The 25,959-nt window shown below is 42.7% G+C and overlaps 2 protein-coding genes across 3 annotated transcripts; both read left to right on the top strand.

The window, feature by feature from the left end:
- The first annotated feature begins 27 nt into the window (after window positions 1–27).
- Window positions 28–15,700, top strand: GPKOW (G-patch domain and KOW motifs). The gene is made up of 11 exons (XM_039347075.1): window positions 28–216; window positions 2,309–2,454; window positions 4,806–4,945; window positions 5,067–5,173; window positions 6,757–6,967; window positions 7,666–7,798; window positions 8,025–8,160; window positions 10,123–10,255; window positions 11,288–11,357; window positions 13,406–13,491; window positions 14,502–15,700. The coding sequence occupies exons 1-11, from the start codon at window positions 47–49 to the stop codon at window positions 14,631–14,633; spliced, it is 1,464 nt and encodes a 487-aa protein (XP_039203009.1). The 5' UTR covers window positions 28–46; the 3' UTR covers window positions 14,634–15,700.
- Window positions 15,701–16,918: 1,218 nt separating this feature from the next.
- WDR45 (WD repeat domain 45) lies at window positions 16,919–25,959 on the top strand. Of its 2 annotated transcripts, none has more exons than XM_039347072.1 (11): window positions 16,919–17,047; window positions 17,693–17,806; window positions 18,107–18,181; window positions 18,277–18,381; window positions 18,565–18,670; window positions 19,927–20,021; window positions 20,186–20,265; window positions 22,323–22,531; window positions 24,624–24,725; window positions 24,827–24,972; window positions 25,247–25,959. In XM_039347072.1, exons 2-11 carry the CDS (start codon window positions 17,758–17,760, stop codon window positions 25,354–25,356), a joined length of 1,077 nt encoding a protein of 358 aa, XP_039203006.1. In that variant the 5' UTR covers window positions 16,919–17,047; window positions 17,693–17,757; the 3' UTR covers window positions 25,357–25,959. The 2 variants fall into 2 exon arrangements, with proteins under 2 accessions (XP_039203006.1, XP_039203007.1); XM_039347073.1 differs by lacking the exon at window positions 16,919–17,047 and adding an exon at window positions 17,092–17,239.

Raw genomic sequence — 25,959 nt, 5'->3', positions numbered from 1 at the left:
CGCCACGTGATCGGAAGCGGGGTGAGGACTAGATAGTGAATGGAAGATGGCCGAGGAAAGAGAGAAGCTAGTCGGTGTGCCAGCAGTTCCGGTGTCGTTCAGTTTTTCCCGAACGAGCGGACGGAAGCGGTTTCTCCATATAACTGGGCAGGATGGCAAGGAAGCGAAACAGGAACCCGATTTCCTCTCCGCTGTTGAAGGGAAAGAATTGCAAAGGTGTGGATTCAGCGGGGGCAGGTGGGGGTGATGGGTGAGGCCGTGCGGTTCGGATTAAGCAGAGAAGATCTGTCGTGCGGAGGCGGCTTCGTGTCCGGGCTTGGCGGACACTGTGTCGTAAGCCTTTTGCAAATTGCTGGGGATGAACTCCCCCCTCCCCCGTACCGAAAGCCCCGCATATAGAAAGCTGCTAGGTCAGGAAGATGGATTCTGCCATGGGTCTCTTCCCAGAGCCCTCACTCTGTTGTGGAAGATTTGTTTCCGTTTCAGGTTAGGAAAGAATGTACAGTACTCGATCGTGTGAGCCGCTGCTGGAAGAGGGTAGACCAGATACAGTTTCCCTACTATAGTGAGGATCAGTTAGTGCTGCCTAAGTAATCCTATAAGTTTAATTGTTTAATCCTGTAAGTGCAGCAGCAGCCAAAAAAAGCTAATACAATCCTTGGTTGTATAAACAGAGGCACAGAAGCAAAATCACGTGAAGTATTAGTACCGCTTTATAAAGCCTTAATAAGACCACACTTGGAATACTGCATCCAGTTGTGGTCACCACATTACAAAAAAAGATGTTGAGACTTTGGAAAAAGTGCAGAGAAGAGCAACTAGGGTAATTAAAGGTGTGAAGACAAAAACATAAGAACGATGGCAAGATTTGGGTTTGGATAGTCTAGACTAGAGAAAAGAAGGACATGGGGTGACATGATAGCAGTATTACAGTATTTGAGGGATTGCCACAAAGAAGAGGAGGTTAATTTATTTTCCAAAGCACCAGAAGGCAAGACAAGAAACAATGGATGGAAGCAAATGGAATTAAGGAAAAACTTCCTAACAGTGAGGACAATTAACCAGTGGAACAGCTTGCCTTCAGACATTGTGGGTGTTTCATCACTAGAGGTTTTTAAGAAGAGATCAGATTACCACCTATCTGAAATAGTGTGGGGTCTCCTGCTTGAGCAGGGAATTGGGGTCCCCAACAGGTGTCCTCAACCCCCAATCTATGGATCAGAACCGGGCCACAGCATGCCAGAAATTGGGCCACACAAACAAGTGAAGCCCCATCCGCGGGATGCAGGCAATATGTGAAACCATGCCTCCCCTCTAGTCCGTGGGAAAACCTCTCTCCATGGAACTGGTCTCTGGTGCCCAAAAGGCTGGTCCCTGATGCCCAAAAGTCCCTTCCAGCTCTATTCTGATTGATTGATTGATTGATCAATTACATCCCATTGTATAGCCTGCAACTTCCTGCCAACTGAGCACCCAAAAATCTGTTATCTGTTATTCGGATAAGGTTCCAGTCTGTCCTTTATTAATGTACAGGACAAGGAAAAGAGTGAAGGGATCATAATATAAATTAAAGGTATGTTTTGTCTTTTGTGGAACAAGGATGTTACTGTAAATGCAGTGATGTTAATTGCTTGTCATTTCAGCAAATCCATTACAAGTGGTTCTTTATTTCTTTTTTGCTTCCAAAAAGTTTGTGCCTGCCATTCACAGGCAAATCAAATGCATCTACTTATTTTGACCATCTTGTGTTCTTTTTCATGCCAAACAGGTTAAGGTTATCAATTAATGCTTGATAGTCATCTCTGCAAATTTATCTACCCATGCCATATCACAAGAAGGATTGGTTATTGGTTATGTCTGTAGCCAGGAAAAGCTTTTTGGACATGAGATTTTAAGTGTAGTGATGGGCAAAAAAGGAACAGGAGCTGTAGAGGTTCCCTCCATCAGTGTAATTCATTCTTACACATTAAGTAACCATTACTTTCTTCCTGAGCCAGTTGCCTAAGTTTCCTTGCAGTGTGAAGCAATAAAAAAGAGTGCAATTTATGAAGTTTTTGCTGTAAGCTCAAAGTGAGTGTATATTTTAAATACTTATTATGCATGTATTAAGTATTACTTGGAAACTTTGGTCTCCAGACTGATGTAATTTCTTTAAAATCTGACTTTTTTTCGCTGGCATATAGTAAGGGCCATAGTTCTGTGAGAGGCTAGTGCTTGACTAGTTTAGCCTCTTGAAACGTCTCCACAAAGTATGTGAATAGAAAAGTCCCAATCACAATTTTTATTGACACTCTTTCTTTCCCTGCAGTGTTCGACCAGCCCCTCAGCCAAAAGAGCTTGTCATTCCCTTGATCCGAAAGAATCAGTGGAAGAAGCCTGAGGTGTCTGCAACCCATCAGGAGCAGGATGGGATGAATGGTGTTGATGCACAAGCAGTCAAAGAACTCATTGAAGGTTTATTTATTTATTTATTTATTTATTCTCATTGAATAAATCACAGAATTGCAACTTTGTCCACTAGTAAAAAACAACATGAGAAGCTCTTTTTTCAGTTTATAATTACAGGAACCTGGTATGGCAACTTGTAATGGGCTAATTTTAAGACTATGGAGAAATCAATAGAGTGTTTGCCAATGATGTTGCTGGAAAATGATTCTGACCTCTGTCAGAACATGGAGCAGGGATACCATAAGGACCACTAGTATCTCAAAGTTTTAGCCTGAACCTCCCTTCCCTAAGCATCCCTATCCACGAGAAACATAAATTAGCATAATTGGGAGGAAGGGATGATTTGCAGTTTTCTTGCTATGATGTATGTCCATATCATTAACTTTACCAATTCTCCACTTGGTGAAGTTAAGACTGATACTGCTGGACATCACCTGATGATTATGTATTTTATTCCTGACCATCACATGATTGATTGTTATTCATTAGCTTATATGTTGCCCTTGCAGGAGCTCAGGATAGCACATAGCTTACAGCCATTAGTTTAGCAACCATTCAAAGTTATTCAGTGCATTTTTGAGCACTAAAAATGATTTACAACTGGTCCTCGCCCTTACAACCATTACAGCATCTCCATGATCATGTGATCAAAATGCAGATATTTTGGTAGCTAGCATGGATTTACAATGGTTGCAGTATCCTGGGAATAGGATTGCCCTTTGTGACTCTTCTGGCTGTTTTCCTCCAAGCAAAGTCATTGCAATGAGTCACTTAACTGCCAAAAAAGGTCATAAAATTGGTGCAACTCAATAACTTTTATCCCAACTGTGGCCATAAGGACAACCTATGTAGCACTCTCCACTTCTGTTTTTCTTCACAACAAATCTATGAGGTAGATTAGGCAGAAAGAGAGAGAAAGAAAGAGTATCTGTCTCAAAGTCACCTATTGAATGGTGATTCATGAATGGAGATGATTAATTTCCCTGCTTTCAGTTTATCACCTTAAGTACTACACCAGACTGGCTTTCTGTTGATCTGCACTGGCCTGACAGTGTCTTCTGTTTTATTCTGTTTTTCTCTTAGAAATGTTCACTTAAAAAAAAAAAATCCATTGAGAGATGTTTTTGCTTTCATTCCATTTAATTGTTCTTCTAGTTCCTTTTTAGCATCCCAGCCCCTCTAAATCTACAACGCTTAGATCCAGTGACCTTTTTTCTTTGCAGTAACTCCCATTAATGGTAATATCATTGTACATCCCTCTCTTGTTCCATATCTTACTTTTTTCCCCCTGAGCACTGGGATTATTGCTTTATTGTATTATTATAAAACATAAGTACTGCATAGAGCAGTTTTTGGGATCCCCTAGAATGGCTCATGTTACACTGCTGCTCCATGTTTGTTTCTGGGTGCAGTTCAAGGTGTTGGTTAAGGCATTTAAAACCCTCCATGGCAGGGCGCCTGGTTACTTGATGAAGCATCTTGTCTGCTGAGACAGGCCGCCCCACTTCTGCCGGCAGGGGAGGCATGCTGTGGATCCCATTGGTCAAGGAATTCTGTCTGGTGGGCTTCAGGAGAAGAGCTTTCTCTGCCGTAGCCTCTGCCCTCTGGAACTTCCTGCCCCCCACTCTCCTGTCCTTCAGTAAGAGCCTGAAGACCTGGCCTGGGGACCCAATGGGGAGAACCACAATGGACGTGGTTATTGGACTAATAATATGTCCCACCTCCCTCCCAGATGCATCCTGCTCCCTCCCTGCCCATCTTTTAATCATATTGCTGTACTTTCATTGTTGATTTTCATTGTTTCATTATTTTATTAATGTTATACTTACATTTTTTTTTATCATTTAACATTTTTAATGCACAGGGTGTAAAGAGTAGCCCTGCAAAAGATGGGTGGGCAGCAAATACATTTTAATAATAATATATTATTTGGGTATGGTGGTATTTATACAGTGTTGACTAGAGATTATTAACACTCTAATATTTAGATAACTTAAACATTAAGCTTCGGAAGAGTTAATTGTCTAGAGGTATTCTTTGTAAGTATGCAGTTGAACTATAGCGCTGTATACTTTATGCTTGCATACTAACTTTCTGTTAGTTGTTGATGTATCTAAATTAATACCAATGCTTCTAAGCCACAAACAAAAAATCTGGTTATTGTAGGAGTTGTGAAGTATGCAATCTGATAAAATAGATACTTCACTGCTGCTTTCCTGGAAAATCTCTTGTAATGAACATCCAAATCAGTTTGGATTTGAGTGGCTTTTAATTTCTCCCCATTGGACCTAGGAAACAAATATTTGACTCTGAGTTTTCTTGACTTCACTCTTATGCTTTGGTTAACTGCTGTTTAGAATCTAAGAAATCCCAGGAACTATGGGAAAGTGGAAGCAAGATAGACCCCAACTTTGCAATTCCTCTCCTCATGGTGAACCGTGTGCCTGATGGCTTTGAAATCGGGGACAAAGTGGATGTCAGCCTCCGTCCAGAAGCGGTAAGAATAAAACTGCATAATTCTGAATATCTCTTAGAATTTCTAGTTCAGATGATTTAATTCCTGTTCTTTTTCCTTCTCCTCTCTCTCTCTCTCTCTCTGTATATTTTAATTTTGGCAGTCAACTGAGGCAGATTATGAAGAGGTACCAGTGGAAGCTTATGGTCTTGCTATGTTGAAGGGCATGGGCTGGAAGGCAGGAGAAGGCATTGGGCACACATTTAAACAGCAAGTATTCTTTATATATATGTTCATTATTATTTGTTACATTGTTAATGTGTAATGTTATTTTTTTAATCTATCTGAAATGCTTTAAAGACTCGATCAAAAACTAATTTAAGAATATTAAGTGTCCCAAGTTGTTGGAAGCAATATTATTAGATTAATGGTAGCAGTAATATTTGCCACCACTTACATACAAAGAAACTTTTCAGAATGAAAAAGAGGAATCCTGAGGGTCAGGTGAAGTATCAGAGGACTGAAGAAGAGCAGATATGTTCCTGTCTTCAGAAAGAGGGGAATGAGTTCTTGGATAACTATAGACCAATCAGTCTGGTTTACGTGTTAGGCAGTTGGTTTGAGAACATGTAGAAAAGAATGCATTCCTTAGCAGAAGTAGGCATGGATTTGCCAATACCGGTAGTCCTTATTTAATGACAATAATGGGGACCGTAGCATCACATGTGTGTGTTGCCTTATGATGCCTGTTCCAGTGCTTCCTCTTGCGGTTGTAAAGTGTTTCCTCCATCATCATTAAATGCAGCATCATGTAGTCTCCATTTCCAACTCCTGCCAACTTTCCCATTGATTTTTCTTGTGGGAAGCTGGCAGTGAAAGTCACAAAGGATGATCACATGATTGCAGAACAGTGTAACAGCCCTAACTACGAGAATAGGTTATAAGTCCCATTTGTTCAGCACCATCCTAACTTCGAACAGTCACTGAATGAATAGTCATTAAATGACTATCTGCAATGAACCATGCCACACCAGTCTATTCTTCTCATTTGACAGAGCGAGCAGCCAATTTATTTAACCACAGGAAAATGGTAGCCATTTGATTTCATCAAAGAATTCCTCAAGATCTTCCATGAGAGTGTAGTTGAAGCAAGGGAAAGAAATGCCTCTGCCACTGGAGAGGAATTACAACTTTTTACTGTAGAAAAGTTATTTGACAGAATGGGAAAGCTTTGGACATGAGAAAAAAGTGGTTGAATCATGTTCTCGGATGCATGCATGGATTCTTTCCATGTAAATGCACAGCAATATAGGTTTTATTGCCACCAATTTCAAACTCTTGCAATTAAATTACTTCATATAAGTTTTAATTGGTTAAAAGCGGTTGACATTGTAAGAGGAGATGATCAATTATTATCAACCCCATATTTCCTCTATAAGAACTTCATTCCAAGATATCAGGTCTGTGCTAAGCTTTGAACAAGGTGCTTTCATGTCTTTCTTGAGCTATTCTTGCGCTATATATGAGCCGTGGTGGTGCAGTGGTTGGCGTGCAGCATTGCAGGCTAATTCTGCTGACTGTCAGCAGTTCGATTCTCATCAGCTCAAGGCTTACTCAGCCTTCCATCCTTCCCAGGTCAGTAAAAAAGGACCCTGATTGTTGGGGGCAATATGCCGACTCTTTAAACCACATAGAGAGGGCTGTAAAACACTGTAAAGCGATATATAAGTGTAAGTGCTATTGCTGTTGCTATTTCTGTTAGATAACATAATTTTGCATTTTTTTCATGTATAAATAGTTACCTCAGCTTCTTCCCTTTTGTCCCATTGTTCTGCTTTGCTTGCCTCTCTTAGGGATGTGAAGCCAGCAGAAAACCGTCTTCGGCCCAAGGGCTTGGGCCTTGGAGCAGATCGCTCAGCAGCCAAGGACTTGCAGCCCTCAGGATCCCGGCGACCCCCAAAACCAGGCGAGGAACCTTCAAAGAGCAAAGATGAACCTTTGGGGTTGGTTCCAGGAGGCGCCGTCTTCATTGAAAGTGGACCTCATAAGGAGCTGTACGGAAAGGTGAACTGACGCTTTTCTTGAGTTAGTTGCTTTTCAGACCCTGGACTGAGATGAATGGAAGTGAGAAAAAAAATCCCTTTGCTCTTCTTTTGGAATGGGGGTCCAGCTTTTCTCTGCAACCTCTCTACCTTTGTCTTAAGTAGATAGCCCCTGCCTGTTTGTGTCCCAGTGATGAGTTTTGCTACGGCGGCACTGCAGAAATATTTTTTTATTTATCAAATGTGTATAATGCCAATTTCATTACGATTCATTTGCTCATGAAATTATTGTGCAAACATAGGCTGTTCCTAATCTTCGCTTTGCAAGCTATCGAGGATTTAATTTTTTTTAAAAAAATGAGGATGTTCTGATAAAACAGGCCTTGAATCAGTTTGCAGTGCAGATATAGCCTTTATTTGCAATCTGTTCTCTCAGCTATCCACATATAGCATTTCTTTTTATTCATGTATTGTTGTATTTACTTTTCTGTTAAGAGTTCACAGTAGTTCATATGGAGCTTAATATTTTATCCTCCCAGTGGTGTCCTTGTGAGGTAGACTGAGTTGGGAGAGAAATTCTACAGTACCCCAAATTTGCCCAGTTAATTCCAGGGTCAACTAGGGACTTGAATCTAAGGCTTCCGAGTCTCAGTCCAGCACCAGAAGGATTATACCGCCACACTCACTTAATTACTGGGCCCTGACTTGTGTCTTTTGTAGATTGAAGGTGTTGATGGAGACAATGCTCGTGTCATGGTGAAACTGGCAATTGGCAGCAAAGTGGTCACTGTGAGTCAACATGGAGTTCAGCCTGTTACCCAGAAAGAATACGATAAGCTGGCTAAAGACTTAAGTAAGTTAAAGTAGATTTCCCCATTGTTCCCACGTAGACACCAGAACTTCTTCTGCCCTTTGGGGATGCTAAGTAGCAATACTAGCTGCTCCTCTCACGGCGGCCCTCCTTGTCAATATAAAAACCAAGTCACCTTGATGGCAGAACGTGGGGTGAAAATCTGCTGTCAATCTCTGTTCCCCTCATGGGTTGAATTCTCTCAACGATTTGCTTCTCCCCAGTACAGGTCGCCTCAGCAAGGCTCACAAAGAGAAGGAGGAGGAACAAAGGAACGAGGCCAAGGAGAGCTCGGATAACAGGGCCTCCAAAGGAAAAAACGAGAGCAGGGACAAAAAAAGGAAGCACCCAGCCGATGCAGATAGGTAAATGTGTCCTGCTATTGCAAGTGCTGAGTGCTGTTTTAAAGTCTGTAGCTATATGGTTGCTGGTGGTGGGATCAAGCATTTGCCAGAATACAGCTTCCAACAGCGGTGAAGGGAGAAATGAGAAAAGACCTCACTTGGCTTGTTATTTAGAATATAATATATATTAGTGCAAGAGTGCCTATTCTTTGGGGGTCACAGTGCTGATTCCAAAACATATGTTTTTAATCCTTTTTAATCAAATCCCATTTGATGTCTTCTCACCCCACTATTTCTGTTTTTAATTGAGTGTAAGTTGGCATATTTACAGATTTGCAAATGAGTGAGCAAATGGAGAATTATCAAGAAGTCAGTTCAGTTGGGAAGCCTTAAGCCTAAAGTTTGGGCTTGGTTAACTTGAGAGCATTAAAAAGGGAACAAAAAGAAAAGAAAAAATGTAGCTTTTTGACATGGTGCCCTAAGAAGCAAATGTGAAAGTAAATAGAGAAAAACCTGCAATTATGAGCTGTGCTACTTAGGACATATTAGTCTTCCTATCTCATAGCAAAAAAAAGCCAAAGGGTTGGAGAAGCAAATGGTCCCACTTCAGCTAATGAGAAGGTACTAGGATTTATCATTTCAAACAAAAGAAGTCCTTCTGCACTAATGAACATTGGAAGCAGTGATCTCTAAGGAAGATAGTTAAATGGAGGAAAAGCCCAAGGGATGACATGGAAGATAATTTGTATCATTGGAGCTCAGAAACCATTTTCAAGCCCTAAAACAACCTCTTAACTATTTAAGGGAAGGGAAGGTCAGATCAGGTCAGTTCTGGACATCACACTTTAAAAAGGAACGGTTTCAGAAAAGGATAACATGGATGATCAGGGGAACAGAAACTAAGCTATATGACAGTGGTTCTCAACCTTTTTAATGCCACGACCCCCAACTGGTCGTAAGTCAAGGACTACCCAACCGGTCATAAGTCGAGGACTACTCAACCGGTCGTAAGTCGAGGACTTTCCCTGCCCGGGAGCACCGCACATGCGTGGTGCCACCCCCTGTGCTGGCCGAGGCATAGCTGGCAAGCGGCAGAGACGGAGCAGGCCAACCACCGGCTGAGCCACCAGCTGGCCCAGCCCAAGGGAGATAAGGCACCCGCTGGGCCCCACGCGCGCCAGCAACTTTCCCTGCGCCCGCCGGCCTCCCAACTCCCACCATGGCCCTCTTTTACTTACATTTTTAGTAGTTACTCATCAGGGAGGGGTGGAAACTTCCAGACAGCTCGCCTTCGCTGCAGACAACTTGCAGCATCATTTGCAGAATGGGACTTTTGGCGGGCTCAGCAGGGCAGCCTGGACAATTCCTATTGGCTTTTGAAAGCCAATAGAATTAGACTCTATTCAAGAGAGTCTATTCTATTGGCTTTCAAAAGCCAATAGAATAAAAGGGAGTAGCACAGCTAAGGAAAAGGGGAAAAAAAATAGTGGACTGCATTGTTTGGCGACCCCCGTGAAATGGTCGTTCGACCCCAAATGGGGTCGCGACCCACAGGTTGAGAACCGCTGCTATATGAAGAGTTGAAAGATTGGGGTTTCTTTAGACTTGAGGAAAAAATGACAAGGGACAAAAGGTAGCCCTCTTCAAAGCCCTGGAAAGATATTACACAGAAGGTGGCCAAAACCCTTTCTCTCTCTCTCTCGCTACATGAAATAATGGATGTAAATTATAAGAAGGCAGTTTCTCTGAGAACGTTAGAAAAAACATCCTAACAATGCAGGCAGTTTGACAGTAGAACCTTTGGCCCAAAGGAGTGGTAGTCTTCCCTTCATAGGATTTACATAAGCAAGGGCTAAGTAGCCATCTAATTGTATACATTCAGTTTGCTTTAATCTGAATTCTTGCACTAAGTAGGGATTAGGTGATTGCCTAAAAGACCCTTTCCAACTCATAATTCTTCAATAATTTCTCTTGTGCCCACAGAGAGAACCATACTGGGAAGCATAGTAAGTCTGCTGACAGTTCCTCTTCCAGAGCTACTCACTGGTTACGCCAAGATCTGCGAGTCCGTTTTATAGATAAGCTCTACAAAGGGGGCAAATATTATAATACTAAGGTACTTGCAGAAACCTGCTTCTCATCATTATTAATACAGTATTACTATTTGAACCTAGAGTGTGCAGGTTATGTATCTAATTTAATAGCATTGTAATATTTTTTTACAGTGTGGGTGAAGAAAAGGATAAATTGCTATGCCAACAAACCCACTGTCCCAACTGGCATCCTCCAGATAGGCTGGGTTCCTAGAATTTCCATCCAGCATGGTGGTTTCCTAGGAATTTTGGTGTTGTAGTCCTATTGCCTCTGGAGAACACCAAATTGGTGAAGGCAGATTTAAGCCTGGTGGGAGAAGATGATGAAGGACCACATGACAACTCTTTGAACTTTGCCATTCAAAAACTTCTTGAGACTCTATCATAAATGCCTTCTTAAAAAAATAATGCACTTCTCTTAGTTATGAAAGAGAGGGGAAGTTATTATGTAGACAATAGATGGAGCTGGGAGGTCAAGTCAGTTCAGTCTAATTCTCATAAGGCAGCAGCAGAAACGGAGGATAGCTTTTCATCTTTGCCAGAATAGCAGTGTTCAGTTTGGCTCATGGCGTCATTATACCCTGAATAACTATCTGTGCAGAATTTATTTGCAATGCTTTCAAAAGTGCTATGTCCTGCAGTGATAAAGATCCTTCTCAAGATTGTACTTTTGCAACATTTTGCTTGGGGAGTTAAATGCAATAGAAATGGGGGATCTCACCAAAGCTTTTCCCCTCAGGCAAGGAGCCATTTCTGAAAAGCTGTGGTTCCCCCCTCCCCCCCCTGGAGCCTAGATGTATTGAAGTGATGGGGTAGAGACACCAAGTTTCAATATTGCTCAGAGAAGGCAGGTAGGATTTTGATCAAATAATAACTAACGACTCTATGAGCAGCTAAAGGCTTTTTTTTTGTGAGGGAGAAGCCTGTGTCCTTTCAAATTATGAGTGTTTGCAGCTGAGGGCCAGTTCCAGGCAAAGACTGTTATAAAGACTCAACTGACCCCATTGTTTGGACACAGAAGGTATGAAATCCTTTGTTGTTGTTTTTGTCTCCAGATGGTAATTGAAGACGTCCTCAAGCCAGATACTTGTGTTTGCCGAATAGACAAAGGACAAATTCTGGATGGTGAGTGTATTAGTGTTACTGCTTAAGTCTGAGACTCAAGACTTGACCTTTAGTATTTTTGGAACAGCATCTTTAACTTGCTGATTAGGAAGAAAGTTGACCAACTTTGGTGCAGACGTTCTAGTGCTTCCAAGGAAGACACTTGTGATTTGGGATCCCAAGTTTTTGAAAGAAGGCTTGCATTCATGTCAACCTCCCAAATACTAAGCTTGTCCACTCTTTCCTGGACTTCCTTTTTCTCAGAGGTGATTGTAGGTCAGACATGTCAAACACAAGGCCCAGGGGCTGAATGCGGCCCGGGAAGTGGTTTTATGTGGCCTGTGAAACCATCTTGGAAACAGTGAGGGAAGGGCCCCCACTGCCTTGGCCCTAGCCCAGGCCTGCTGGGAGCCAATGTACAGTTTTGTGGTGGGCATCTATGCTGAAATGCATTCAGTCTTAGCTCCACAAGGCCGTCTAGAAACAGCGAGGAACCAGCCCCTGCTGTGTCGGCTCCACCCCCTAGGTGCATTCTGGGGAGGTGTCACCCTTCGTGAGGAATGGACCATGCCTTGGCACTTGCCCCGGTCCCACCCCCTTCTGCCAGAGACCCTCAGATCTGTCCCACTCCTGCCCAGGCCCCCACAGGCACCCTTGACGCGAACGATGTAGAACTGGCCATGCCCACCCAGTATGCCACACCCACTCCATCCATGCCCACCCAGTAGGCTGCACCCACCCTGGCCGCACACCCCTGCCCCCCCCCGAGGGCAACCGCAATGCTGATGTGGCCCTCAGTGAAATTGAGTTTGACACCCCTGTTGTAGGTGATTTTGTCTTTTACTTTTGCTACTCTGTCCATGCTCTCAAGATACTTAAGGTTCTTGTCTTGCTTTTAACAGCTTGTTTTAATACTTATATAGATAAACATTACTCTTTGATTTTGAAATCTTATAATAAAGAACGCTGTATATATCAGTATATGGAGATACAGGCATTAATATTTGAGACCTTCAATGCATAATATTTTAACGAGATTTTTTTTATTTAAGAGGACTATGAGCTGATAGATTATCTGCAGTATGCCAAATTAAGCAAATTTGTGAAATGTACTGTTATCAGAATTTCAGTATATCTGCTTTCTTGAGATACGGATAGAAATGTGAGCATTTGCAAAGTGTTTATTTCTATAATGCTTACTACTCTTAGTAGCAGAATTACTTTACTATCTAGGTTTTTGGTTCCAGGTGTGGTAATGAAGCTGAGCAATTATTTTATAGTCTCCCCTGATTAGCAGTTTCTGCTATGGAACTAAAATATCCCTCCACCCAAATTTCACTTGATCTGTCAGATTAGGTATTGCAGTACCTAATCCTGAACACTTTTTAAAAAGTGTTAGTAGGTGAAGGCAGAACATATATAATCAGTCATGAATGACTCTTGATGACTTGATAGGCAAGCACTCTCCATGCTCCCAGTCAAGTACAACTTCTTTTGGTTGTTGGATACCCATCATTGTCTCAGCTTTGACGTTGCTTGCCCTTTCTTCTTCATCCACCAACCATTCCTAGTATTTGTTGACTTCTTCAATGAATTTGCATGCATGACATGCTCTTGAATTTTGGCTTCTAGTGATGTTTCTGGTTTTATACAATTCAGCACCTCTCTGTTGGTTGCACTGGCTGTCTATAATATACGCAATAATTTATGCCACCACAGTTCAAAGGTATGCTACATTCAATTTTTAGCACAAAAGGCTTTACCTTACCACTGAAAGTCTGACTTTAGTTTGAAGCATCTATCAAAAACTGGCCCAAAACTTTCAATCTATCTAATACCTGGGTAATTGGTAAGGAAATGGTATGAGATGCAAAATGCTGCTTAAGGACCATCCAAAGTAGGATAAGAAGATACCCATGTGATAGCCAGATTCCCGGTTTCACTTGAAACTAGAGAAACTATGTTTGAGAAATTCTCTTTGACATGATTTTTCAGGTAGCTAATGGAAGAGTGATATTTCAGGTAGTCGTATTAATGACTTCAGATTCTTGCTTCAACCTCTTTTACAGGTATCCATGAATCCATGCTGGAGACTGTAATTCCTCGGAATGATTCAGACTGGGTTATGGTGGTATTAGGGGAGCATGTTGGAAAGGTAAGTCACTAATCCAGTGAGATGGAACCTGGCTAATTTCTCTTAAGACCCCTGAATTTCATGCTATAGAGATGTGGGATTATTTATTTGTTTGTTTGTTTCTATTTATTATTAAACTTGTATGCCACTAACACAATGTTAAATTGCAAGTACGATAACAAATTGTTACTTCAGATGCAGGTGATCCAAGATTCAGTCTCTCTCTTGTGGTCAAAATTTTGGGTTACATCTTATATTATCCCATAATATTTATCATGCAGATTTAGGCAGATAGTAGTTATAAAATAGTGAAGCTTAGCATTGCAATCGCTACAGATTCTTTATTGCTCACACTACTATAAGAAGCTCCATTTACTTCCACTAGTCCTCAACTAATGACCAGTTTCTTAGCCATCGTTATAAGTTACAACAGACCTCCCTCCAGGTACTTATGATATGGTCCTGATGACTCCCCTCCTCCCCAACAGTCAAACAGCTGCATTTTGGGTGCTTGGCAACTAGTCTGCCATTTGCAGCATCCCATAGTCACGTAAGCACATTTTAACAATGTTTTTGCGAAAAAGCAGCAGTTATTTTCAGGTTTCAGCAAAACAAACCCATGGCGAGCTGTTGATTCATGTAACAATCACAGCATTTGCTTAATAACCTACTTAAAAACATTGTAAAATTGGGTGCATCATATGGGTGACCCACCTTATGACTGTCATGACTTACAATAGTGATGGGCAGGCATAAGTCAAGGACTTCCTATATGTGTTATTTTGAAAAAATTACGAAGTAAATTAAAATGCATCACATCGTATGTGAGAACACAGATTTAATAAGGTTTGGGGCTTTCTTTTGGCACTGCAATATTACAGGAAATTGAGTTATGCTCACTATGTGTCATGGTTGTTGATCACTGGAATACCACAATATTTAGAGCTCCACAGCTTGCTTACATGTAGTATGCCTGCTTTTCTTCAGGATAGGAAGACAATCTCATTCATGCTTTTTCACTCTTAAATTAGATGGGCCGCATTCTGCGTCGAGACAAGGGACAGAGTCGTGCAGTGGTGCAACTGCAACAGGATGAAGAAAAGCTTCTGACCCTGGATTATGATGTTATCTGTCACTATGTTGGTGGCGTCGAGGATGATTGATATCCACAGCTCCTCCAAAAAGAGAACATCTACAGAACAGAAGAATTTATCTTCTGAGGCTCAAAATAAAGAGCCAAGTCCATAATCTCAGCGGAATGTGTTGGAAGTATTAAGCATGACAAATGATACCGCTGGCAGCCTTCATATGCACAGCAATCCATGATTCATATTCAGTTATTTGGCTTTTTTTTTCTAATGAAAGTTAGATGGGCTGTTACTTTTGGCTAGTGACATGATCAAAATCTCTGAATCAATGATGGTGCTCCAGAATCAGCCAAAAACAAGAGTGATCTAGTAAAGGCACTGTGTGGCACAATCAAACAGTTGCTGGTCATCTCTGGATCTAGAGGACTGAAAATTAAGCCACTCCTAGCAACAAGGAGTTCTGATTTAGAACTAGTGGTTCATGGTCATCCATTATAAATTATTCTTTGGGATGTGAAGTTATAATCTCTTAAGTTCTTTTCTAGAGAATAGCTACTGCAATTTGTGTCATCTGCTGAAAATTTGGGATTGAAGGCTGGTAAAATGTATGAAAAAATAACTTGCTCTTAAACTAAAATTTTCAAAACATTCAAGGATGGAACCTGGAACCAATGTATTTTCCTGATTTTTTTTCAGGATAGTCATTTTTTTAAATGAACTTATATTCACAAAGTCCTGAAGCAATTAATAGACAGAAAAGAGAATTGCTACACTGTATGGAAGTTGGCAAAAATTATTTTATTAGAGGAAACTGGCAAGATTACAAGGCATTCCTGGAAGAAGGAATAATACTTATCTTACATTATCCTGGGGTGTGTATTTTCATCATAGCCCTAAACATAAATAAGCATCAGAAATAAACATAGATAAATCATCTTTTGGGAGGTGTCTGATTTTGCTAAAACGAATAAGATTGTGTGAAAATTTTCTTCTCAAAATGTCATGTAAAATTACTGTCCATTTTCCTGCCACCTGTATAAAAATGAATACAACTACTATGTGTAAATTAAGTTTCATAGATTTCACTGATAGTTTACTTTCATTTTGGCTATAATATAAGTAAAGTCTTATTTTTGCCTATTCTTTGTGTGATTGTTACTAAAACTGTGATCAGTAAATTGTGCTATCTAGGATGGTCTTTAAAACAGTGGTTCCCAACCTTTTTAATGCCGCGACCCCCAACCGGTCGTAAGTTGAGGACTTTCCCTGCCTGGGAGCGCTGCGCATACGTGATGCCGCCCCCTGCGCCGGCCGAGGCGTAGCTGGCAAGTGGCAGAGATGGTGCAAGCCAACCACCGGCTGGGCCACCAGCTGGCCCAGCCCAAAGGAGGTAAGGCACCCGCCGGACCCCACGCGCGCCAGCAACCCTTCCTGTGCCTGCCGGCTTCCCACCTCCCAACCCGGCCCTCTTTTACTTACATTTTTAGTAGTTGCTCAGCAGGGAGGGGTGGAAACTTCCAGACAGCTCACCTTCGCTGCAGACAACTTGCAGCACCGTTTGCAGAATGGGACTTTTGGCGGGCTCAGCAGGGCAGAGACAGCCTGGACAATTCCTATTGGCTTTGAAAGCCAATAGAATTAGACTCTATTCAAGAGAGTCTATTCTATTGGCTTTCAAAAGCCAATAGAATAAAAGGGAGTAGCACAGCTAAGGAAAAGGGGAAAAAAATGGTGGACTGCGTTGTTTGGCGACCCCCGTGAAATGGTCATTCGACCCCAAATGGGGTCCCGACCCACAGGTTGAGAACCACTGTCTTTAAAATGTTTCTGTCTCCATGCCCATCTCTCCAGAGGATTATAGGTTCTTCGCTATTAAGAAAATGCAAATAAGCATTTTGATTTGGGCCATTTACTAAGGGGAATTTATTTGGGAGTCTCCTAAGTTTAAGAAGTTCAAGAATATTAAAGATCAGAGTCCGAAGTATCTCTAACGTATGTGTTAATGCAGTTTGGCTTCCTCCCTTGCTCAGAGAACAGTTTCCTGGAGATAAATATGGTCCTTTCCATTAGCCAGTGAAGCAACAGCTGCTTCTCTCTCTCCCTATCCATACCTTTCTTTTTTATGTTGTGTTTCTAAGGACCAGCGCGGTTAATGCGTTTTAACTACTTTACCACATTATTTAAACGCTTTAAAAACGTATTTTATCTTTAGTCCCGGTCAATTCCCGCAACGGGACGGCTGAATTGACTCGTATTGCCAGTCTCAAAAATGGCCGCCTTGATAACAGACCCGGCCCTTTCCCCTGTAAGCAAGAGAGTATCCCCGTATGTTCACAGCTCCCGGCTCCCTGCCAGTTTCTAACATGGCCGTCGAGACATTAGTACTTCCTAGATTACGTGAGCGCTCTGTGCCTATTCTCTGTGGTCTAACGGAAGTAGCTTGCGTGCCTGCTGTTGTTTACCACACGATGTAAATAAAGCGGGGAAAGGTAAGGGATCTTGCAGATGAAGCGGAGGGAGGAAGGGGGGGGCAAACTTCAGCTAGGCGTCTTCAGATTTTTAGGAAAGAAACCGAAGTGGCGGGTTCCTGTATCTCCACTGTTAGGACAGACTGAGTTAAGGAGTGTTGAAGAATTTTGGGAGGGGAGGACGGCGTAGCTGTAACCTTGCCGAAGTGCGAAGTAGGTATATCTTGTTCGAGGAGACCTTGCAAGGAGAGTTGGGTATGAACACTTGCACGGGAAGAGAAAGTTGTGACTGTGAGGCTGATCCCTGTTAGGAGAGAGAATCGTTTTATTGCTTAGTGGGCTGTAGGGAGCTCCTGAGAACAAACGCTGGAGTCAGCCCAAGAAGAAAGAATGGCAAATGGGTCGGTAACTGAAGGAACTGAGGTCATACTGAAGCAACTGAAGAGAAATAGAAGTTCTTAAATGAGACAGATATGAGTGGCCAAAGGTATCTTTTGGCAACCTGGTGCCCTTATGGGGTGGTCTCTTCAGCTGAGATGACAAAATATATAAGAAAGTTAGTTCTTAGGACCTGCTGAAAAATGTCATCGGGGCTATTTGGCCTTCCACTGGAATCATATCTCTGTGTTGATTTTGTCTTTCTGCATCATGATGGGTACCTTATAGAGTAACAGAAAAGAACCAAGAACATTGTGTGTCTGCCTCAACTGAGGCTGTCCCATCAAGCTCTAATGGCTCAGCAACGTGGGGTTAATAGCCTGCGCTTCAATCAAGATCAGAGTAAGTTATTTAATTTGTCTGAATGTGTTCCTCAGGAGATCTAGCACTTTTTTATTAGGGAGTTGTAACAGAGTCATAGGCCTTTCAAAATAAGAATTTTGAGATATTTTCAGCTCATAAGGTGATCTGTAATCCCTGCATCTGAGAATAGCCGTGTTGATGGAAATATACTTTCTGTTTGCTAGGGGTTTTTGGGCTGGTAGCCTAATACCACTAGTAGATTACAGTCTTCATTTTGGCACAAGTGAGTCATGATGTTCCCAATATACCACACAGTTGATCTATCCTCTCTCATAATAGGTTGTTTCTGCTGTGCTATGGAGACGGGTGTTCGGATCTATAATGTGGAACCACTTATGGAGAAGGGGCACCTTGGTAAGGAGCAAAGAGCTAAAAATGTAGGATAGTGGAATATCTCTATTTCTGTGCAGTGAGTCCTACAATAGTACCTCTTGTTTTTTTCCCGCTAGATCATGAACAGGTGGGCAGCGTAGGGCTGGTTGAAATGCTACACCGTTCTAATCTCCTTGCTATTGTAGGAGGAGGTGGCAACCCTAAATTCTCTGAGATCTCAGGTTGGTATCCTCAGGGGAGGAAGTGGAATCAAAGCAAAGGAATCATGAGTTCTAAATTTCAACAGTGTTACAGAGAGAAGCAAATATGATCTCTGATTATCCCCTAACAGGGACATATCTTCACCCTGTTTCTCTATGTCCTTGTTGATCTATGTCTTCTGTTTCCTCATGCTTCTGTTGTAGTCTTGATCTGGGATGATTCTCGTGAAGGGAAGGAAGGCAAAGACAAATTAGTACTGGAGTTCACCTTCACCAAACCAGCATTGGCTGTTCGCATGAGACATGACAAGTATGTTTGAAGTTCATTCTCTTTCTACTGGTTCCAGAACATGGGTAGGGTGCTATATCCTCCTGCTTATCTGAATTTGATTGCCACAATAACACCTCTTGTTAATATTATATCAATGCAATTTGTTTACAATAAAGTCTGTACTGGCATCATTGACTGAAGCAGAACAAAAGTAATTAGAACATTTGAATGTGTATCAGTTTATATTCTTGTATCAAGCATTGTCATATTGACCCACTAGTTGGAAATAAATATAAATTTGTAAAGATATACAATTCTAACTGAATATTTTACCTTGTTTTTACTCTGTTGTAAGTTGCCTAAGTTGCCTCTAGGCAAGATGTGTGGCATATAAGTGTAATAATTAAGTAAAATAGCCTCTGTAGCAATATTCTCTAATACTTTTGTATAATACTATAATGGTAATGTAGGAGAAGTAGCAGAACTTGGGATGGAATCAAAAGAGGATTCAGCCTAGAATCTCTATGTAGCCACAGACTAAGTACAACTCCTCTACCCTCCTGAGGTACCTTATCGTACTATGTCTCCACTCTGCTTGGATTTTGGCAGAAATTCAGCTCTGGACCACAGAGACTTGTCTTCTGCTCAGGGACTGAAAATCCAAGCAGAGTGAAGGGGGAGTGTAGTAAGGTAAGGAGCACAGGAGCCTTATGCGAGTAGGGGAGGCTCTGGAAGGCTTAGCACAGTCTGTATACAGGTTGGGGGACGGGGTGCTGCAGACAAGCCTCTCTGCTCTGGAGCTGAAAATCCTCCCTGCCAAAATTCAAGCAGAGTGGAGAAGCAGCATGGTAAGGCAAGGAGCCTGGGGTGTCTCAAGGGGATGGAGGAGGTCTGTGGGGGGCCTGTCACAGACTGCACCTGAATTATTGGCATGCTGTGGACATGTCTTTCTGCTCCAGAGCTGACAATCCTCCCTACCAAAATCCAAGCAGGATTTTCAACCTCTGAGCAGAGACACTTGTCTGCAGCACCCACACCCTGACTCACACATAGCCTGTCTTGGCTTCCCCCACCCCCCTGAGGTACCCCATGCTCCTTACCTGGGATTTCATCTGCTCAGTGACCTATGAGATTGATCAAGGACCACATGGGACTGCCTTGATTGCAGCCATGTGACATCTTGCTTAACAACTGATTTGCTCAATGACCGAGATTCCAGTCCCAATTGTAGTTGTAGGTCAAGGGCTACCTGCATTCCTGTATTATAACTGTACACCCCTGTATTGTCTTTGCAGAATAATAATTGTGCTGCGGAATCGAATCCATGTGTATTCCTTCCCCGACAACCCAACAAAGCTCTTTGAGTTTGACACCAGGGACAACCCCAAAGGTAAAATGAACCTCGCTGACTCAGTGATTCCTTCATTTCACTCCTGTTTTCCTTTACTTGCATAAACGAAGGAACTGCTGCTCCTTCATATGGATCAAGTCTAACTCTGACAGATGCCTCTCTGTTTTTTGTTTGTCTGTCGGTCTCTCTCTCTCTCATCTCAGGGCTTTGTGATCTCTGTCCCAGTTTGGAAAAGCAGCTCCTGGTTTTCCCTGGGCATAAGTGTGGCAGCTTACAGCTTGTGGTGAGTGTTATGTGATAGGGTGAGGGAGATGACGGGATAGACATGAGAAAATCTTAGTAAATTGTACCATGCCCAATACCCAAAGGAAACAACATAATCTTATGTAAGCTAGTGAGGATGACAATATTTCTTTATAGGCAGATGATAATCACATTTGATTCTGAAATACTTCATAATATTGTGCTATTTATCACACAAAGTAACCTGTATAGGTAGCACTTGATTTAAAACCACAACTGGGACCAGAATTTTGGTCACTAAGCAAGGTGGTTATTAACTGAGTTGTCACATGACCAGATCAAATTTTATGACCATTTTAACATGGTCATTAAGTGAGATGTGTACTATTAAGTGAATCGCACACTTGTTAAGCAAATCCGACCTCCCCGGTTGATTTCTTTGGTGGAAACTGACTGGGAAGGTCAGTTGATCACCTGAGCAAAAGACACTGCCACTGTTGTAAATGGAAACTGGGTGTCAAGCATCCAAATCATGATCATGTGACTGCAGGAGTGATAACTTCAAGGATAGGTTATAAATCAGTTTTTTGGAGGCCATTGTAACTTTGAATTGCTAAATTGGACAAATATAAGTTGAGGACCACCTGTAAATAGAAATCAAATGAGTCACCTGTGTTAGTTAATTGTGTATAACAGGGCAAAGAGCAATGCCAGCGATTGATTTTTTTAGTGTTGGAGAATGGCTTAGTCATGTTTACTCTAGAGCAGGGGTAGGCAACCTTGGCTCTTTTATGACTCATGGACTTCAACTCCCAGAATTCCTGAGCCAGCATGGCTCAGCTTGGAAACCTCTCCCTTTCCCCTCAGCGTGGCTGGCTCAGGAATTCTGGAAGTTTGAAGTCCACGAGTCATAAAAGAGCCAAGGTTGCCTACCCCTGGGCTAGACCCAACATTGCAGTACACACATTCAGACAGGGTTCTGCAGCTTCATTATTAGGCCTATTCCTCCAGGAAGGAATAGCTTGAGTTTCCCAGGTCGCCTTCCCCATACATTTCATGGCCAATTTCAACTTGATTATCAAATGGGCTCTTTTGCTTTCATTCTGCGTGAGAAAGATTGGAAGTTGCCAAAGATTTGGATCATGCTCTGTTTTCTTCCCATGTTTATTACTACAGGGGGGTGTTTTTTGTATGTTGATGGCATCAGTTCTGATTTTATTTGGGGCAGGGGGCTTGGGGTGTGGATTTAATCCCCATATTAGCAAGAAAGAAACGCAGACATGCTTATGAGCGAAGATTTAAGCTCAACTCAGGCATTCTTTACCCTTTTCTTCCTTCCATATTTGCTTGTATTTTACCATTGTACTGTTATTTCTAAGTTTCTTTATATTGTTTTTACTGTTGTGCTCTTAGAGTCGATATGATATTATTTTATTTTTCTAATATATCATTTGTTTCCTTGGTGTCTTAGACCAGTGATGGCGAACCTTTTAGAGACCGAGTGCCCAAAAACGTCCCTGCCCCCTCCCGCCTCCGCCTCCCGCCTCCGCTCTGCCCCTGCCCCCCCCTGCCCTGCCCCCACCCCACCCACCCGTAGGGCTACCCATCGCCTCCACGGCCGCCACAGATTGCCCAGGCGGCCCAGCAGCACCATGGCAGCCATACCCTCCGCCCGTACCCTGCAGCATCATCTGCACGTGATGGGGCGCAAGGGCGGAGTCTTATCCCTGTTGCCCGGCTGCTATGTCCTTGGCTGTGTTGTTCCGCACGGGCCGCACTGGGGGCAACTCTCCTCCGGGGGGGTTGCTGGTGAGGAGGGGGCCACAGGGGGGACAGGGCTGTGATGACAGTGCGCGTGCCCACAGAGAGGGCTCCGAGTGCCGCCTATGGCACGCGTGCCATAGGTTCGCCACCACTATCTTAGACATAAAGTCGCTAATACAGTAATGAGCAAATTCTGATTCAGGTGTTTTAAGCATGGTCTGGTAATGGGCTGCATTGGGAATAACCAAGCATGTGGCATGTTTTTGCAAACCATTCTGTTGAAATCAAAATCAAATCTTGTTTGTTCTTAATTATGATTTGTCCTCACCTTAGGATCTTTCAAGCACCAAGCCTGGCACCTCGTCTGCCCCATTCACCATCAATGCTCATCAGAGCGAGATTGCCTGTATCTCCCTCAACCAACAGGGCACCGTTGTGGCCTCTGCCTCAAAGAAAGGGACCCTCATCCGCCTCTTTGACACACAGACCAAGGAGAAGCTAGTAGAGCTCAGGAGAGGGACCGATCCAGCAACTTTGTATTGGTGAGAACTCCCTCTGTTCCCACTTCACATAGGTCCTCCCTCGCAAATTGCGTGAAGCTCTGCCTTTACCTGGGCTAGGCTACTTAGAAAGGCTGCCTTGCATCTCGGATTCCATTCCTCCATTGATCTCTTGCTTCAGTCTCCACCCATCCACCCCAGAGGGCAGGCCTGCAAAACTTATCAAAAGGGCCACATGGGTAAGTTAAAAATCCCTGCTGCTTGCAGAGAAATACCTGGACTACTGATGCACTGTTCTTCTGCTAGTGGACGTGCTGGAGCTGACAGTGATGAGGCTTGTTTTTTGGGGCATTGGCAGTAGCTGTAAATTTACTACTTAAAAAAAAAAAAACATTGGCAGGAATTAGTGTAAGCCTGCAGTGGAGAAATAAATAATCTGTTAATTGCAACTGCTGGAGACAAGTGAAAGAATAGACAGGGGAATGAGCTGCATTGCTGAATTATTTACAGCAGGGTGTCAAACTGCCGGCCTGCCGGCTGGATGCACCACACAGAAGCTGCGATATGTCATGACACGTCACCTGACGTGGTGAGTTTGATACCCCTGATTTACAGGTTTTGGGGTGAGAAACTGATAGTCTTGTTAATGCCACTTCTTGGGAAATGCCAGGCCCTGTATCATGAAGTACTACGGTGAGGCTTCTAACTGAGGCAAATCTCACAGAGGGATTGTAGCAGAGGCAGATAATGGCACAATGGAATTAGGATGAATATTATTAACTTTTGAAGGTAGCTTTGAATTGAGAAGGTGAGACCAGATCAAACCACCTTATTATAGCGATCATGATTCTGGATGGGTTTATTCTGCACATGGAAAAATAAGGTTTCAGGTTTCAAACCTTTCCTGCTTCTTAAGTTTCAAAATGTGTCTTTTGCCTTAGTACAGAGTACTATTTTTAGAGGGTAAGCGATGCAGATATGTGTGCTACCCTAGGTAAATTTGCTGTTTTTTTCATTGTTTTAAGTTTGTTGTTTACCATAGAGAATTATTTGTCAAATGGAAAAGCCATGCAGATCGAACTAATCAATGCACTACTACTGGAAGAGCAAATACTGCAGGTCACAGTTAGAAAGACTGGTTTGTTCTGCTAGCTAAAAAGCAACACGTCTACAGTAGTTGCAAACAAGTGAGGGACCCTGGGCTGCTATTATGTAACAAGTGAAGCAAGCTTGCAAACTCAGCAAGTGAAACTTCGCATAGCATGGAGATACAATCTGCTGAAGGCAATATCTGTGGACTTGGTCCAAGTTTAACAACTCTATGAATAGGTGCCGCTCCCGTTTCTTGTTAATGTGTTTCTCAGAGGTTTCATCTCAGAGACTGGTAAAATTGGCAGGCTCTTGGCCCATTCCAATAGACCAGTGTTTCCCAAACTTGACAATTTTAAGGCAGGTGGACTTCAACTCCCAGAATTCCACAGCCAGCAATGCTGGCTGTGGAATTCTGGGAGTTGAAGTCCACCTGCCTTAAAATTGTCAAGTTTGGGAAACACTGCAATAGATTTTTCCTTATGGGTTCTGGGTGTCAGTGAGATGATCCTATTCAAGGTCTGGTTGTGTTCTCAGAGGCCCCAGTGGTCTGGAGTGGGCAAGAATAGCAGCTTTAGGAATTGCTAAACTCCTAATACAGAGCAACCTAGTTCAGCCTGGATTGGGTTTGCAAGGACGTTCTGGGAGATGTTGAAGACAGAGCTCTTCACAAAACCGTTTTTAATCTGCTTGGGACCCTATGTTGTTTTTTGTTATTTCGTTCTTATTTCACGGTTACAAAGTTCCGTTTTATGTTTTGTGGCTGTTTTGTTTTCTACTATGTAAACCGCCAAGGATTTAATTGATTGGGATGGGGCATCGCCATATTGATGTCCCTATAACTCCTACTCCCTAGCTAGGCAGGCTAGGAATTATGGGAGTTGCATTCCCAATATTTCTGGGAAGGGATGCTCGGTCGAGGGATATTTTACCCGGCTCCTCTCCAGGAGTAATACGTACTGAAAAGAAGGCATTTGCTATTATAGTGACATGATCATAGGAAGAAACCTTGAATTGTCAGGTGAAACTCCTTTCTTCCCCACAGCATTAACTTCAGCCACGACTCTTCATTTCTCTGTGCATCCAGTGACAAAGGGACTGTCCATATCTTTGCCTTGAAAGACACCCGATTAAATCGCCGCTCAGCGTACGTAGTGTGGGGGCAGGGAGGATGGTGTTATATAATGGGTATGGAAGACGGTCACCAGTAATACTTTTAATCCCATTCTTTCTCCTGCTCCCTCGCAGATTGGCTCGTGTGGGAAAGGTTGGGCCTATGATAGGTCAGTATGTGGATTCTCAGTGGAGCCTGGCCAGCTTCACTGTGCCAGCGGAGTCTGCTTGTATCTGCGCTTTTGGGAGAAACACCTCCAAGAACGTCAACTCGGTCATTGGTGAGTGGCATTGATGAGAGGCAGTAGATGTGTTGGGCCTCCTCAAGCATATCACATGCAATCATGACCCGGATCCAGTGCTGCCATTGAGTATGGCAAAGCGGTCTGCTTTAGGTTAAAGACCCCCTCCCTCCCTTTCCTGTTTGGTTTTCTTATATTTATTAGTGGCACCACTGTAGATTTTCTGCCATGTGATCTCTTCGTGCGTTGAGTTCTCATGAATGCCATTCTTGATCTCTCACCCACATTCAATTCTGTTTCCTACTCTTAACAGCTATCTGTGTGGATGGTACTTTCCATAAGTATGTCTTCACTCCCGATGGAAATTGCAACCGTGAGGCCTTTGATGTCTACTTGGATATATGCGACGATGATGACTTTTGAGTGTAGCTTTATTCTCATTGTTCAGGCAAAAGCATGTGAAGCTGAAGCATTGAAATCCAGTGTTGCACAAGCAGCAAACAGGAGTTTCCTCTCCTCTCCACCTTTGCCCCCAAAGGAGGTTCCTTAATATTCCATTAACAAATTTGGAGGTGTGGGGGAAAGCTGCAGGGAACAGGAATTCTGCTGGCAGAAGACCATCATTAGATACAATGCAGAGGTTTTCAGAGTGCTGAGATGGGAAAGGCAGAAAGAACCTTGCTATAAGATGGGGGGGGGGGTGAATTCTGGAGAACAGCTGCATTCTTTATTTCTTGATGCCACCTTTCCAGAAGTCTGTTATTATTGCTGCTTTAGCTCAGCTGCCATATTCATGTGGGACTGAGAAATACAGCTGAGTTTGGGGAGCAAGAACTTGTCAAATCACTGTATTTCCTATACTCTGGTACCTTAGGAGGTACGTATCTGGATGCGCCCGACAATGATGGGCATTTGGGGAGAAGGAAAAAGGCACAGTTAACATTAAGAATCATGAACAGATGTTTATGTTGTTTAATTGACATTCTGTGATCAATAAAGGATGGAGGACATTCTGAAGAACTGAAA

Source organism: Crotalus tigris, unplaced genomic scaffold (assembly GCF_016545835.1).
Source record: "Crotalus tigris isolate CLP2741 ecotype Arizona unplaced genomic scaffold, ASM1654583v1 scf7180000018053.2689490, whole genome shotgun sequence".
Taxonomy (NCBI): domain Eukaryota; kingdom Metazoa; phylum Chordata; class Lepidosauria; order Squamata; family Viperidae; genus Crotalus; species Crotalus tigris.
The sequence above is the reverse complement of the archived record's forward strand: the minus strand, read 5'-3'. Positions and strand labels throughout refer to the sequence as shown.